Source organism: Haematobia irritans, chromosome 5 (assembly GCF_050003625.1).
Source record: "Haematobia irritans isolate KBUSLIRL chromosome 5, ASM5000362v1, whole genome shotgun sequence".
NCBI classification, from domain to species: domain Eukaryota; kingdom Metazoa; phylum Arthropoda; class Insecta; order Diptera; family Muscidae; genus Haematobia; species Haematobia irritans.
The window spans coordinates 175852694-175868454 of NC_134401.1; the positions used below are offsets into that span (position 1 = coordinate 175852694).

At 34.2% G+C, this 15761-nt stretch overlaps 2 protein-coding genes across 14 annotated transcripts in view; both read left to right on the plus strand.

The window, feature by feature from the left end:
• KCNQ (KCNQ potassium channel) overlaps positions 1-10149 on the plus strand; it is an 82781-nt gene extending 72632 nt beyond the window's left edge. For 6 of the 11 annotated variants that reach the window (XM_075313319.1, XM_075313322.1, XM_075313320.1 and 3 more), the window contains 9 exons: positions 4806-5258; positions 7158-7228; positions 7291-7418; positions 7484-7580; positions 7640-7969; positions 8116-8240; positions 9412-9530; positions 9594-9793; positions 9863-10149. In XM_075313319.1, the coding sequence (XP_075169434.1) occupies positions 4806-5258; positions 7158-7228; positions 7291-7418; positions 7484-7580; positions 7640-7969; positions 8116-8240; positions 9412-9530; positions 9594-9793; positions 9863-9955 (1616 nt within the window). In that variant the 3' untranslated portion in view covers positions 9956-10149. Of the gene's footprint in view, positions 1-4298; positions 4386-4805; positions 5259-7157; positions 7229-7290; positions 7419-7483; positions 7581-7639; positions 7970-8115; positions 8241-9411; positions 9531-9593; positions 9794-9862 lie in introns of those variants that run through there. The other 5 variants (XM_075313321.1, XM_075313323.1, XM_075313324.1 and 2 more) reach the window with 3 other exon arrangements.
• A 1055-nt stretch (positions 10150-11204) lies between these two features.
• On the plus strand, positions 11205-15322 carry RYBP (ring and YY1 binding protein). 3 transcript variants are annotated; one of them, XR_012722682.1, is made up of 3 exons: positions 11205-11680; positions 12688-13215; positions 13280-15322. XR_012722682.1 is itself a non-coding variant. In XM_075309810.1 (2 exons), exons 1-2 carry the CDS (start codon positions 11545-11547, stop codon positions 13026-13028), a joined length of 477 nt encoding a protein of 158 aa, XP_075165925.1. In that variant the 5' UTR covers positions 11205-11544; the 3' UTR covers positions 13029-15322. The 3 variants fall into 3 exon arrangements, 2 of the variants coding, with proteins under 2 accessions (XP_075165925.1, XP_075165926.1); XM_075309810.1 differs by having other exon boundaries at positions 12688-15322; XM_075309811.1 differs by having other exon boundaries at positions 11208-11680; positions 12709-15322.
• Positions 15323-15761: the final 439 nt, after the last annotated feature.

Sequence of the window (15761 nt, forward strand, 5' to 3'; positions counted from 1 at the left end):
CTAAAGCTCCCCCACACACAAAATAGAGCTGCGTCTCTGAAGGAAGGCGGACGTTGTTGGTTCGACGTTCGAATGTAAGTTGTTTAGCCTTCTTATACGTCACTTAATTTTCAGTTGAATTTTTGCGTTTGTTCTTTTTTTTTTTTTTGTTGGTTGTCATAAAAATAAAATACAAAGACAGAAAATATTTCGTATAAGCAGAATCCTTTTATCGATATTGTATGGCATTTTTTTGTATTACTCTCTTTCTGTTTCTGTTTCTCTTTATCTTTGTCTCTTTCTCACCGATTTTCACCAAGTAAATGTTGATGTGAATATTTCTTCATTTCGTAATAAATGAAATTTCTAAATAAAACTTCAAACTTTACTCTGGACAACATATCAAAATATGAAACTTAAATGACCACATACAAGCAATAAAATGAAAATACATTTAGCACAAGTCCCCCAAAAATAGAAAGTGTGCTCATTCAATTAGTTTTATTTAACAAACATCTAATCGAGTATTGTCTTCTTTCGATAATATCCAGTATTTGAATTAGGACACTTCTTTGGCGGGGGTTGAAGAACATGAGCCTGCATTATCGACCCCCAAAAAAACAAAATAGATCTTAAACTTGAATCTTTTACAATATCCACAAAAGTCTGCTTGACTCAGTTATCTTAGTACACACTCAAGTATTCTTCCTCACTTACCAAACTACTTACTTAATTGCATACCTATGTGTTGAATGTTCACGTATAGAAGACGAAAAGTAAAGCATGTGCATTTTAGATTCATTTCTTTACAAATTTCTTTCAATTTCTTTCAGTGGGGGGATCTCGTTATTAAGCAAACACTCACTCCATTTTTTGTGGTATTGATTTGCTCTGTTCTTATTATTCCATGGCCGAGTAATAAAAGGCATTTGCTAAAAATTTGTATAACCTACATACAGACATAGTGCACCCATGGAAAATCCATAGCCAACCTAAGCATATAAGCAAAAAATGCAAATGAGACTAACAAAACTTTTGAATATTCCCAAGGATAAGACATAAAAAAGTGCATCACTACGAACATACAGAGAAGGATTATCATCATTTCAAACATAATTCAAGAGTAAAATGACATTTTTGATGGGGAACATGAAATATTTTATTTTCTCGCCAAACATAAAATGCTTGCCGAAATCAGATACAAACACAATTTCCGAGAAAATGTGTTATGTTACCCTGTAGGAAATTGAGGTGACTTTAAGTTAATAAATTGTTAGTCATAACTGAGTCACAGGTGACTCAAATCCTAACTCATTTCCCATGTAAAATCCTATTCAGTTTTAACACGTGTTGTCATTGGAACGAGTCAGTCCTCACTCAAACCTGCATAAGCTTCAGCTAACCAAAAGTTAGCTCAAAGTGAGTTAGCTTTAGGCTGATAATATATGAGCATACTATGAGTTAGCTCTTAACTGATTAGTTTATGGTGAGCTCTTTGTGGATAATAAAATATTTTGTTTTCGTTTTATTATTTTTGATTCATTTTATTTTGAATTAATTAAAAAATAATAACAATTCCGATTTTTTAAAATTATTTTACAATAAATAAAATATAACGTAAGTAAAAATTCGGATAATATTAGTTGAGTTCATCTTGTCTTGAGTTTGAGTGTTGTGTTAATTTTCTCGTTTAACTCAGAGGGAGTTGTACCTACTTTTGTAATGACGCACACTGAATTGAAGTGGCATTCGTCAGGGAAGTCCAAAAGGCTTAAGTGTATTTCCCAATATATTCGTCCTCAAACAGCCATTTAACACTTTTATTCGAAGTTTCCATTTATTCCTTCACTGATAATGATGGGTTCTAGTGGAAATAAGGAAAGTTTAATTATTAAATTGCGTTTGAATTATGCATTTCTATGCTACTTACCGCTAACCGTGACAAAAATTTACAAAAGTTCTGAAAAAGTTCTGAAAATAGAAGCTAAATTGAAACAAATATAAAAAGCCAAATCCAAATTGACAGTTATAGAAGCCAATACATATTTTTTGTTTGCTTATTTGAATTGTTTCCATGACTTTACTTCACTTAAATATGCATCAGCTTAGAGTGAGTAAAAAGGTAACTCATTGCTGATCGAGAAAAAGTGAGTTTGGGAAAAATTCAACTGACTCAAGACTGCATAAATAATGAGTTAGCTTAAAGTCGCCTCAAATTAGTTAGTAAAAAGTTAGTTTGATTTTGAGTGAGTTCGAGACATTCCTACAGGGTATTTTCTCGGATATGATGTATGTATCTGATTTCGTTAAGCATTTTATATAAAATTATATCAAAATATATATAATTATATCTAAGGCATTAGATTTAGGACATCGTGGTAGCATGCCCGCCTTGCATACACAAGGTCGTGGGTTCGATTCCTACTTCGACCGAACACCAAAAAGTTTTTCAGCTGTGGATTTTCCCACCTCAGTAATGCTGGGGACATTTCTGAGTGTTTCAAAGCTTCTCTAAGTGGTTTCACTGCAATGTGGAACGCCGTTCGGACTAGGCTATAAAAAGGGCAGCACTCAATGATAAGAAAGAAGTTCACCACTGTGGTATCACCTACTCTCAATTTTTACTCGGGTACTAAAATGTTAAAACTACTTCGAAAATTACGTTTTATTATTTTTTTTACCATTTAAATTGGGCAAGTTTCGTATCACATAAATCCAGGTCTAATTTTTCAAGGCTACGGTGCTTTATAACGGATGTTATTCGTTAAAAAAAAAACGATAGTAAAAGGAGGCCATAGTAAAAATTAAAAATAAAATAATCACACATTTTATTCTTTGTAAAAAGGGTTATTTAACACTCACCAGATGTAATTATATTTGGTTTTGTTTTGCTTTTATTTTCCTTTTTTACATAACAAACATTCTTACCTAATTTTTATGAAATAAAAACTGAGACAGAGAACCTCAACACTTTTGTTTTTTTTTTCGTTATTATTTTTAACAAATTTATTTCTATTTGAGGGATATTTTTTGGTTTAGGGATTCGATTTACACCATATTATATTGTATAACTCTATGTACACTGAAAAAAATATTGTCGTGAGGCCAAAGATTTCATGTCTTTAAAATATGCGAATGCAAATTTAGCTTAGCATAGAAGACGCATTTCTCTAATATAAAGTTTTTCCTTGTCCAAAAGTCGATAAACTTTTCAATGAAGTCATATTGTCCTTATAATTAAGTGATTTGACTTAAAAATGGGTATCATAAGATGAAAGAAAAATTTTTTGAGGTAAGGCCAACTTGACTTTAATAATTAAGAAAAATTCTTTAAAATTAATGAAATTGTCTTTAAATTTGTTGTCTTTTTGCATCTTGACTACAAAGCAAAAAATCGTTCAAAAATAGGACATGTTTTTCAACACTTTATTTTAAAGACGTTCTTTACTTGAAACATAGCATAATTTCTACTGGAAGTCGAGTTTGAATTTGGAAAGTAAAGTTGTCGTTACCTCGTTCTTAATGGACTTTGATAGCATATGAAGAAAAAAGCTGAAAAAAAACGAAAAATTAAAATTTTCTTCCTAGAAGCAAGTACACAAAACCTAAGTTTAAAAGAAAATTGTGTCTTAACAGTATCCTTACTTGTATTCTCCGCTTCTTTGGCTCAGAACCAATACCACAAATGTTAAAGTAAAGACAAAATCTTTGGAACCGGGCATGCTTTTTTTCAGTGTAGGTCTAATGAAGATGGAAAGTTATAGAAACTTACAAACCTAATTTTATAGGAATGCATTACATCTCAGGACATTGAATTGAAGAAGAGATTGTTTTAATGGGAGTATTTGTATGGTAAATGACAAGGGATAATTTTTTTGTCTCATCTTAACCTTCTTGACGTTATGCATCCTGGATTTAAAGGCATTTTAATAAGCAACCCATTTTGGTTTATTTCCTATTATGAAATCCGGCCTATTTTGTGTTACACCCTAGTCTTGCCTGCTCTATTCTAACTAGTTCCTTTGACTGTACATGTATACCTATCACACACATAGTGTCCAGGCTAACATAACTATTGTATTCCACATAATAGAAAGTCAACAATAAGGTCAATTAATACTTCCCAATACCCACCTACTACTATCACCACATTGTTTTTTTCTCTCCTTTTCGATGTTGAAACAAGGCCAAGAAAACCTAAAAACTATGAACAAAATAACCCACAAATTAATCAAAGAAAATGAATTAAATTTTTTTGTTAAACGATAAGTTTTCCTTTGGTTCTCTTCTCACGAACAAATGTGGTCGCAACCATTCAGAAGTGGTACAAAATGGACGATCGTTAAATGCGAGTTTTAGCGAAGACTCTGTGGCCGATACCACTTTTTTGAAAAAGAATTCGGACGGTAAGTTTTGCACGTCTCTGTTTGAACCGATGTTTGTCATTGGATGTTGTTATATATGTAAGTGTTGTATTCCGAGAATGTGTAACGTGTAACTTCGTCTCGTCGTTCGTTGTTCGATACGAAGAACTACCATCGATTTAATGCCATAGAACACCACCAATCGAGTACGAATGACGCAACTCTACTCTAGGCTTGATGGTAGGTGTGAGTGCGAGGCGTTTACCACTTAGAATAGAATAGCAATGCGTCCATACTTTAATCCTTCTTCTGATGTAGGTTGAGAGAATGCTCATTTTGTCGGGTAGGGCGTTTTTCATTGGCATTCCAGCGAACGCACAATCTAAAGATGTTTTTAATTGGTTACACTTTCCAAAATTATACTAAAAATATCAATCCATTGCCTTCTATGTATATTGCCAGGATTGAACCCTCAATTATTGGAACCCAATACCCGAAGACATAGTTGGGGTTCATTGAGTAACATATCTAGCAAAAGTCCCAACGAAAGCATTCAACTAAGCCAGTTCAATGGATCGGCGAATGAAGCCGAAGGATCTGAGGGAGCTGCGGCAACCAGCAATGCTAATTGTGAGAGGGGGGAAGCGAACCAGCAGACTGCATGCAATATTAAAAACAAAATGGTGCTAAGCAATGTAACATCCATACCCATTGTACTCTGTGGTATCCTGCAGGACGAATTGTTCGGATCGAATTTCTCCGTGGGACACCAAAGTCCCGGATGCAATGCGAATAGCAGGGAGCAAGCAGAACGCATGCTATTTGAAGAACACAAAGCCTACATCCAATCGCAAATGATAAAGGAGCAAACCAATCAAAACGCTACTACTGCGACGCGATTCATGTCTGAAGGAAGTGCGTAAAATCCCCTCCTAGAGCTTACGTGTAGAACACCTTATGAATGACCAAAGTCAAGTGCAACCGCTAAAATCAAAGACACCTTCACTTTCCTTCAATTCGAGAGAACCCTTTGAGCGATGATAGCAAAACATTCAATTTGTTTCTTTCAAAGTTAGTCACAGATATAAAAAAGACCAAAGTAACTATTTTTCATTTAGATAACTGAACTACCCTATTGTACAGAAACATAACAACCTTAACTAACTAAAATTAGTACAGTGTAGTAGTACCCATAGATCAAGAAATGTATAGACGTCTCAAGTCAATTCACAGCGCAATTATTTGTCTACATACCGTGGATGAAGGCTATTATGCTGCAAAATAATGATTTTTAATTTGTCTTGAAATTATTTTGTTTCGTTTCTTCTTGGGGAAAAACCAAAAAGTTCTATAAAAGAATATAAAATTCTTCACATACACACCCTTTTTTAATGGAATTAATTGTCTGATTTATACGGCAATTCCCTGAATTAATTGTGTGTGCAATTGAAATGAGTGTCCGTTGCAAACAACCAACATCATTGTGACTTGTCTATACATTTCTTCGTCTCTCCATATTTTAGTTTCCATTTAACATGGACGCAGCAAAAATAATAATAGACATGTTTTCCTTTAGTACTTGAAACAACATTTGCCTGAGCTATCCAGGACACCTTAACTCAGAAAACCTCGCCGGCATTGTCAGGTGAAATTTTGATAGACGAGCCTCCCTATAGTAGCTTATTGTGAATAATTAGTAGAGTAAATGCTGTGTCCAGTGGTGACGCTGACGAAGAGGATATATTTCCTTCTCCCTACTTGGAATTGTTGCAGAAGAAACTTTCAATATGACTTATATGGAGAAGTATTCTTTTTCTTCTATCTAAATTTTAATATAGATCTGTATTACTAATGTTAGAGAATTGATTTTTTTTTATTTTCAAAAATTGAAACATTTCCATTTTTATTGATATTACTTGGAATCCATAAGTGGTGGATCTTTGTATTAATATCTTGGCTCAAAGGGTTGGATCGTAATCTCAAATTCCATGTAAAATTTACAATGTAGCAGTGTTATCATGTTTATAATAAAGCCATCGTCTCTTTTTCAGTGTATTTTGTTTTTCTTTATTATGGTTATCTAAGTTTGTGTGTATTCCCCAAAACCAGTATATCCCCGATGTCCAAGTCCTATCTCACAATTGAAGTTTTACAATACCTAGTTGAGAAAAATGTGTCCGCTTGGATGTGACTTAACATCTGCCGATTAAGTATTGTCTTCGATGCTCTAATATGACCCTGGGACTAATTCTCTCACTCACAGACATTTATCACACACTTCATCTCGCACTCTCTGCTCAATTTCTTTCAACCACCGCCGCTCCTTCTCTCTCTCTCTCTGTCTCTGCGTGCACATAATGATACAGCACGATAGAAACGCAAGCCACTATTTTAGATGGCAATGCGTTTTTTTCTCTCACTCTCTCTACCCCCCCTCCCACACCATGTGAAGGCTATACACTTATACATTCACACATTCTCTCTATCGCATGCACCTTATTAGTTAGTTAGTATGTAGATGAAGAGTATCCGATGTAGCACCTAATAGCACGCCTGTTTATCTGCTGTAGATCCCATTGGGAGTTAATTTCGAATTAAGAGAATGATGACGATTGTGTTTGACTCTCAACTCTTGTCATCATGGTAGACTCTAGCTGTATTAGTAGAAGAGCTTTTGTGTTATTTTGAAATGCCACCGTAGTCTGATGATGATGTTGGTGATTAACCCATGAAATGAAATAATCACTATCCTAGCTAATAAATGTTCTCTGTGTTTTTGTGTTTTTGCCTTTGACCATTTCACCATTGTAACAGACGAAGATGATGAGCCACGCTGCACTCAATTGACAAATCAGCATAAGACTGCCATACGTTTTATTAGAAAGGTAAGGAGAGCGAGAGATTATCGAGAGTCATGCATCGTCATTAAATTCTGCTCGATTTTTAGCTAAAATATTTTGTGGCTCGTCGTAAATTCAAAGAAGCCCTAAAGCCATACGACGTTAAAGATGTCATGGAACAGTATGCCGCTGGACATGTTGACTTGTTGGGTCGAGTGAAAAATGTACATGCCAGGTAAATTAACCATTTCCAGTAATCCTCCCCCAATAATTCAATATTCTCTATATCTTCTTTTCAAGGCTTGATCAAATACTAGGAAAACAAGGTTCCAAATCAAAAGACGCTTATGCTTCGAAAATAAGCTTAGCTTCAAGAGTGGTCAAAGTCGAAAGACAAGTGAGTCCCCCATCTTTCATTGCCGATTTGTCGTTTTAATGCAATCCTATCATTCATAGGTGGCCGATATTGAAGAAAAATTAGATATTTTAATTAAAGCCTACATGGAGGACCGTCAGCGGTTTCAATCTCTTCCCCCCCTTAATCCTCAGGTCTCAAAACATTCCAACAACAACAATCACCTCCCTAACATCATCGAAAACAGTCAATGTGGTATTGTGAATACGAACAAGAGAAGCAATGAATGGCTAAATCGCTCAGCGAAAATGACCGACGCAACAACATCAACAGCAGCAGCAATTGCAGCAATGACTGTGTTGGACCAACAACCATCCTCATCGTCATCGTCACAGGCACAACAGGGGACCACAGAATCTGATTACACAAAGGTATATCATATATGATTTGAAGTGCATCGATTGATGTCATATTACCCCTACTGTAAATAGATCAATAATTGTTGTGATTCCTTCTTTTTATGGCTCCCATACCCATCCCCGTCCACACCCCTCAAACCACCACAAACAAACAATAGTCTTCCCAAACCAGTTCATATCCTCTGTCGACCGACATCAGGCCGACTAGCGTTTACAAACAACGTGGCAGTGATGGTTTTATAGCCGAAATAGAAAATAGAACAAAAAAGAGAGTTACATTAAGGTAAGAGCAAAAACACACATACATGCATACATCACACAATCACCTAGTGAGATTCCATTAAGCACCATAGACATTAAAACTTTTTGCGTGAATAACGGTCTCCCTGGTCCAATGCGAAGTGGGAAAATATACCTATGTATTCTTCCCAACCGGTTTTTTTATTTATTTTTTTTTAATTCAAATGTACAAAAAATATTAATATTAGGGAAAATAAATTCAGAATGCCCAAAAAATCGAATAAAACTAATATAACTGAGATTATCGGTCACTTTAAAAACACAGTCAATGGCATTGATGAGACTATAAACGAGTGGAATAGTCTACACTTATAAGGTGGAACAATTCTCAACAAAATTTGAAAAAATTCTGACATGAAGTTGGAGAAAACAGATGCGGCAGGTCCACCCAAGTTCTTAAATATAAGCAAGTTGACATCAGCATTACTTTCTCTACCCTCTTCTAATGCTTCTAAATACAATGCAAAGATTGATCCATAATTAAATACCTCCCCTATATAAGCCGATCTATAACTAAAATGGTTAATTTAGGCTATTATACTTCGATTTTCATATTTAACATATGCTCCATACGAACTAATTTCCAACTCAGAAATCTGTCATAAGGAGTTGCCCTTTTTATTTGAACTTTATACGCAATTTCTTGTGGAGGGTTCAAAAGATTCGTTCTGGCCGCTTGTGATACAATGAAACGTCTCAGAAGTGGCACCCACTGTCACCTAAATTTTCTCGACATATGGAAGGTAAATTTGAATGAGTTAATATCACGACTATTTATTGTCCACTTTTTATAGGTGGAGGACTTTTTATGTGCAATATTATCACATTAACATTGTCAATACACCTCGCCAAAGTGGACCCCTCCCAAATATGGATATAATATAGTCGACAGTATATGTATACTTTGTAACATTGATTAGGATATATATTTTTTAAGTTACAAATTTTTGCTTTTTAAATAAATGTTAATAAAAATATAGGTTTATCAAACCATCTTGTCAATTATTAATTTTTATAAATGATCCCCTTTGAATGTGTGTCTGTATGTGCATCTCTTGTATATCAAATTTCACTTTCTAAACGCATAAAAAACTATGAAATTCTCTTGAAAATAAAACAAAAACAAACATAATGTCTACTTTTCCATCATACAGATCAATATCACAACCCTATGAGCAAGTATGCCATGTGGACGAAGTATCGATATCAATACCAACAACAGAGTCACAATCGCTTGGTTCCAGTCCAAGTCAACAAAGGCCAGAAAGTTCAAGTACCATCATAGTGAGAAAGCTTTCCATCAATTGTATTTATTAACACGACCCTGTCTTTTCAGTCATCCTTATAGACGAGTATGAAGATGCCGAAGAAGAGGATCTCAACTGTGAAGAAGAATTTGACCAATATCACCCGTCATGGGAAATCGACAGTGATGCCATTGTCGATGCTGATGCCGATGTTGATGAAACAACCGAAGACACGGCCTTATTGCACCGACCAACACGTACTGCTATTGTTATCACACCTATTAGTCCCGTAAGTAGTCCCTATCCCTTTCACTTTGCACATACCTGAAATACTACTGGCATACTGTCATTCTTTCAGGTAAACTCCGCACATAATCTCCAGAGTATGGATGACCAAAATAATGCTCCTACAATCAATAAATCAAATTTACTGTCACCGGATTCCGGATAGCAAGATAGCAAATGTAATATATTTTTTTATTATCGCTTACAATTTATACTCCTGTGTTCATAAGAGAAACTAAAGTTAATATATTTCAATAAAACAAAAAAGAAACATAAACAAATGTAGAGACGTAAATATCGTAATAATAATTATAAAATAAAAATAATGACAAATAAAGAGAACAAACCAACAATTAATAATCTGACTTTATATACCCTTGAGTGAGTGATGGTGATTGATCGATAGTTAAACGCACACCAGGTCTGGGAGCCCCGTGCTACAATAGTTACATACTAAAGGCCAGTTTCGACCAAACACAAAGTGATTTTATTCTGTGGATTAACCCTCTCCGCAATGCTAATATTTCTGCGTGTTTCAAAGCTTCTTCAAGTGGTTTCACCGCAATGTGTAACGACGTTCGGACTTGTTCGCTTGCCATTGGGCTAAGCATAGAATCGGACAGCACTCAGTGATAAGGGAGAAGTTCACCAATTGTGGTATCATAGTTTAAGTGAGCCTGGAAATGAAGCAGACTGCCCCAGTACATAACCCAACCCCATAACCCCGGTATTACAATGAACCACATTTCGCACATTTCTAATGAAATTTGTGTTTGGCAATCAAATCGCGTCTATATAATACAAAAGGTACAATTAGAAAAAGTAAAAAACAATACAAACCTATATGATTAGATATAATCCTTCTAAAACTATGTTTATGCAGCTACCTTAAGTAAACAAGGATGAACACCCAATAAACACAAATATGAGAATTTTTCATATACCCATTTAAATTCCATATTAAATAGAAACTCAATTGGTCTTACAAATCGCTTGTGCCCTCAACATAAAAAGCTTTGTAACAATAATAATGTAGTTGACGATCTGTTTTTTTTCTTCTTTTTTTCACATTTTCAACTGTCGTCAAGATTTTTGGTCATTTACACCATTTATCCGCTTGTAATAGACAACAAGCACTTTTTCCTTGTTTTTAATTGTATCGAAATTTCAAATTTCAATAGAAATACCATATTTTGACATTTGGTTGGCCTATTATTAAAATGTAAACCTTTTTCCAACGCTTGTCTACACTACTGTTTAAAATGTCGCTTGAATTCAAGACGAATTCAAACTCTTCTTGCGCCGTTATTCACCCATGTGTATATATCGGATTTTAGTCTTTGTCACCCTGTTAAAACTTATCGTTATCGATTACAGACCAGTTTTCTGTTATCGCTTTTTAGTTGACAGTCGAAGTTCCAGCTATTGTCATCACTAATCGCAGGAAAAGTTAGAGAAATTTTATTGCGAATGAAAAATAATCTGTGGCGTAGAGACGCTCAAGGATAATTACGAATTACATTTGTCTGGAATATAGTCCCATTGCCATTGCATAGAAGGTGAACCTTGAACAAGAAAAACGTTGAGTCCTGCAAAAGAAAACATCAATCACTCTACGACTGAATGTCGTAGAGTAGCAGCTTGGAAAAAAGTAGACGCCTGTGTTCACAGAAGAAGAAGAAGAAGCAGAATTTAATTTCTATTTTTCAACGGATTTCAAATCCAACTATTGGCAATTAGGAAGACTGTTTTATTATGGATCACAAGAAGTCGCCGGTGAGAAGAAAGCGACAATCAAAAGCCATCGAAGAAAATTTCTGGGATTGTTCGGTTTGCACGTACAGGAACTCGGCCGAGGCATTTAAATGTCGTATGTGTGACGTACGAAAAGGTTAGTGACCTCTTCTTTATTTAAAACATTATTGTCTTTGTGTTTTCTGAAATCAACAAACAGAATAGAGTCCATATAGGGATCCATTTGGTAAATATAGCTCCACACAGAACAAAATTCGCAATGCACACACAGAGAAATGAACTCTCTACAATGGGATTTACATGGGTCGATTTGTTCGACAGTTCAATACATTTACGAAAACTCACAAAATTGCGTTTTCAGTGCCGAAATTAAATCTTCCGTAAGATCATCATGATGTTGAGAAATGATTTACAGTGAAACCACTCGGCCAAATTTTATCCACATTTGGGAGGTGCCATGTTATGAGAGGTTACCGACAACTGTCCTCTTTTGAGAGGTGTCCGGTTTTCAAAGTGGCCAAATTTGAGAGGTTTCACTCTCGATTTGCAACGTAGGCCTTTACTATTATTGTAAAATATTTTAACAACTCTTTGTCATGTATAACCCTAACATTTCCTTTACTAAATCACAAAATGTAAAATGGAATAACATAGAAGAGAAACATAAAAATTGTCGCAAAATTAGTATCCTTTATGTTTGACCATTCATGAGCAATGGCCTATAATCTCGGAATAAGCTCGGCCATTTTCAGCTATTTTCAAATTCATTATGTGAGATGCTTTATATTTCCTTTGCCTTTGTATCATGGAAACCCATGCAATAAGTCGTTAGTCCCATAAGTTTTGCGTTATTTGTCATTCAAACATAACGCAGCGCTTCATCGCTATTGTAGAGAAACTGAAATCCAGTCTTTGCTCATTTCTATGAGAGATACCACAAGAACTCACAAATGTTGATTTCTTTAGCATTCCTCAATATGAAAAAATTATATTCAGTGTGAAGACATATTTATTATGATTCCCTAATCGATTACTCGAAACATTAGTTCAAATATCTATTCCAGAAAACACAAAGACATTTTGTTCAGTTTTATTTTGGAATTTTTTGTTGATTAAGCATCGAATAAATAATGCTAAAAATAGTGGCATTGGACCGTTTTCCAGGTACATCGACACGCAAACCTCGCCTTAACTCTGCACTCGTTGCCCAACAAGCTGCCACATTACCTGGTGCATCTGGAACCATGCCGAATGGCAATAAGTCAGCCTCAGGATCCCGTCACAGTAGTTCCGGTCATGATAAACACAAACATAAAAAGTATCCGGCCCGTTTGAAAAATGTTGATCGCTCCACTGCTCAAACGAGAGAGGTGACGGTAAATTCTGTCACTGTGTTCATAACGGAGTACAAACCGAAACCCATGGGCAGTAGACGAGAGTCAAGTGAGCAAAGTTTCAGCGAAAGCAATGATTCAAGAAGTTAAGTCAACATAATAGTGTACAGAGAATCTATATACTCCCAAGGCACACAGATCCATTTATACTAAACACCATCACCACAGTCACCCTGGCTAGTTGCACACAAATATTCACAGACTCCAATAACACAGACACATTTACTCACACACTCACATTTACCTGTATCACCATCACTCACTGCAAAGGCCGAAGGTAAGGTACTCAGCAGGCAATGAGAACATGTCAATAGTTTTATTTTGTTTTATATTTTATTTAGGCAAGTTTTTATTGTAAGCATAAAACAAAAAATATGAAAAATATTTAAATCGACCTACATACTACGTTCATTGAAATGTACATAAATCTAAGTACAATACCATTATGTTGAATGAACAAATGTGGATCGTTTACGATCTAAGCATGGCACTCGTTATAAACACTGCCTGTATAAGACATACAAAAAATGTAATAATTATTCAAAAAAAAAACAAAATAACGTACAACAAAATAAGCACCTGTAGTCCACACAGATGAAATAGTCTCAAAAAATTATAGGACCAAATTTTAAGAAATACGAAAGAAAGGCACATACAGGTATTACAAATAGGGAAAATGATCAATGATTTATCTGCAAATTTGAAAACTCAATATTTCTGAGTCTTTCGTCCTTGTAAAACGTTTCTATATGTGGGGTATCCTAACACATTCTATTTCAACTCGGCTGTAAGTTGGGGGCTAGCTGCACTCATGGATAGATATTAAAAATTTGAAAAGTAAAAAGAAACTTCCATTATGAAGATCTTTTTCTATGCCCTTTTCACATAGTGACGAAATTTCCATTACGTATAAGTATCGCGCACCATGAATGTTGGTGTGAATTAGATAGGAGAAAACATTAATTTCATATAGCAACTGTCGACTTTTAATGGTAATCAATATCGTATTCAAAATCAATGCAATTTCAATAAAATCGGTAATATCGATTAATGTACTTGAAGCAAACATCAAATTTTTGCGATCATTCAAATCGTTAAAGTCAACTTATTCATTTTGACTACAGTCTCTACTTCAAATAGCCATGCAATGGGGCTTTTTTAGGGTTAATAATGCCACCCATTCTGTAGGTATGATTCATTGGGGTTCCCCCCAACTATTGCTACGTGTATGTATGTGTGGACGGTGATGATGGTTAAGCATCAAATTCAATTTTTAGTTCTGTTATTAAGCCTAGGCAGTTTTGTTATTTTTTAAAACAAAAACAAAAATATCATGTACATTTCTTTTAAATTAATGTAAATAACCATAAATTTAGTGTAAATTTTACGAATAATTTATTTAATCGAATTAGAAAAGAAGGAAACAAAATTTGAAGAACAAAAAAGATAACTAACCAGCCAAGAGTGTCAAACATTAACAACAATTATTTGTTCAGTTTCATCGATTTTACGAAGTAAATATGTGCCGTGTATACTTGCTGCTTCTTCCAAATCCAAATTGCACTTCTCCAATAGAACAAAAACAAATTAAAATATTCCATCAAGAATAATTGTTTTATAACAAAAATAAATATAAAAAAAAAAACACCACAAAGACTGATTAATTCGCAAAAGATCATTTACAGCAAGGAAAAAAATAGAAATATCCACAAATAAAAAAACAAAATAAACAAGATAACAACAACAATAACATAGTTAAAATATGAGCTCGATACCTCGAGTACGTTCTAAGCTCACAAGGCGTCATCATTCTATTATGTTCCTTTCCTTCAAACCAATTTTATTTTAAGACATATCTACAAAGCCTTTGAGTTTTTCCAGAGATTTGGAATATGTGGTTTAGAAAGAGTCTTACGAAAGTATTATCGTTTAATTAAATAAAAAACAAAAAATCAAACGGCCCAAAATGGAATATTTAGTAATCTTTCAGCATAGTTTTATTTTTTGTTGTTAAGACAATTGTTTTAGATTAAGTTGTGTACATTATTATTATTATTATTATCTACTATAATTACGACTAGTTCTACTTACTACCAATTACAATTACTCTATATGCATACCTATTAAAAATTATATTGTATTTTTTGTGTTCTCCATTTAGTTTATGTTTATATTGTGGCTTAGATCGTCTTTAGTATATACGAAGAAAAGTTTTTGTTTAGTTGCACAAATAGATTTAAGGCTTTGTTTTTTTTTTTAACCAGAAAACAAAGCCAAAAAAAATAAAAAAAAAACAACGAATCATTTAACACCAACCCACAACTCCATTTGACACAACATTACAATAAAGTATGTATTTAAGTTTCCTAAAAAGTGAAATAAAATGTTTTCTTTTATTAGAATGCTGGGCTTAGAGATAGATTTTATATATTTTTAATTCTATTTTTATACAAGGTATTTAAATATTTGAGAGCTCCCTGCCAGTTTCAAAAGAAAAGAAACTAAAAAGTTGCCTGTATTTACTTTTAAGACTGAAATTTGAGAGCAATGACTTGCAATGCTACATAGTCCAAAATTGGTATAGTTCCGTTTCCGTTTTAGTGAGACAAGTGAGAGTGTCTAAATTCATTTCACAGTGTCCATAAAAAATCAAATTAATGGATGTTCATATTTGAGCATCAACATTCGGTCATAAGAAAACGAAATAATATTTTTTGGTAATTGACACTTGACCATATAACAAAAATTTAAATTTGGCGAGGATATTTTAGAATATATATCAATGTAAAATTTTCCTATTCTGCGATGTTATAGGATTCGGCC

Coding starts and splice junctions, on each gene's coding strand:
- RYBP (XM_075309810.1), top strand. CDS start 11,545: ATGGATCACAAGAAGTCGCCGGTGAGAAGAAAGCGACAATCAAAAGCC. Junction 11,681..12,687: donor TATGTGTGACGTACGAAAAG/GTTAGTGACCTC, acceptor TGCTAAAAATAG/TGGCATTGGACCGTTTTCCA.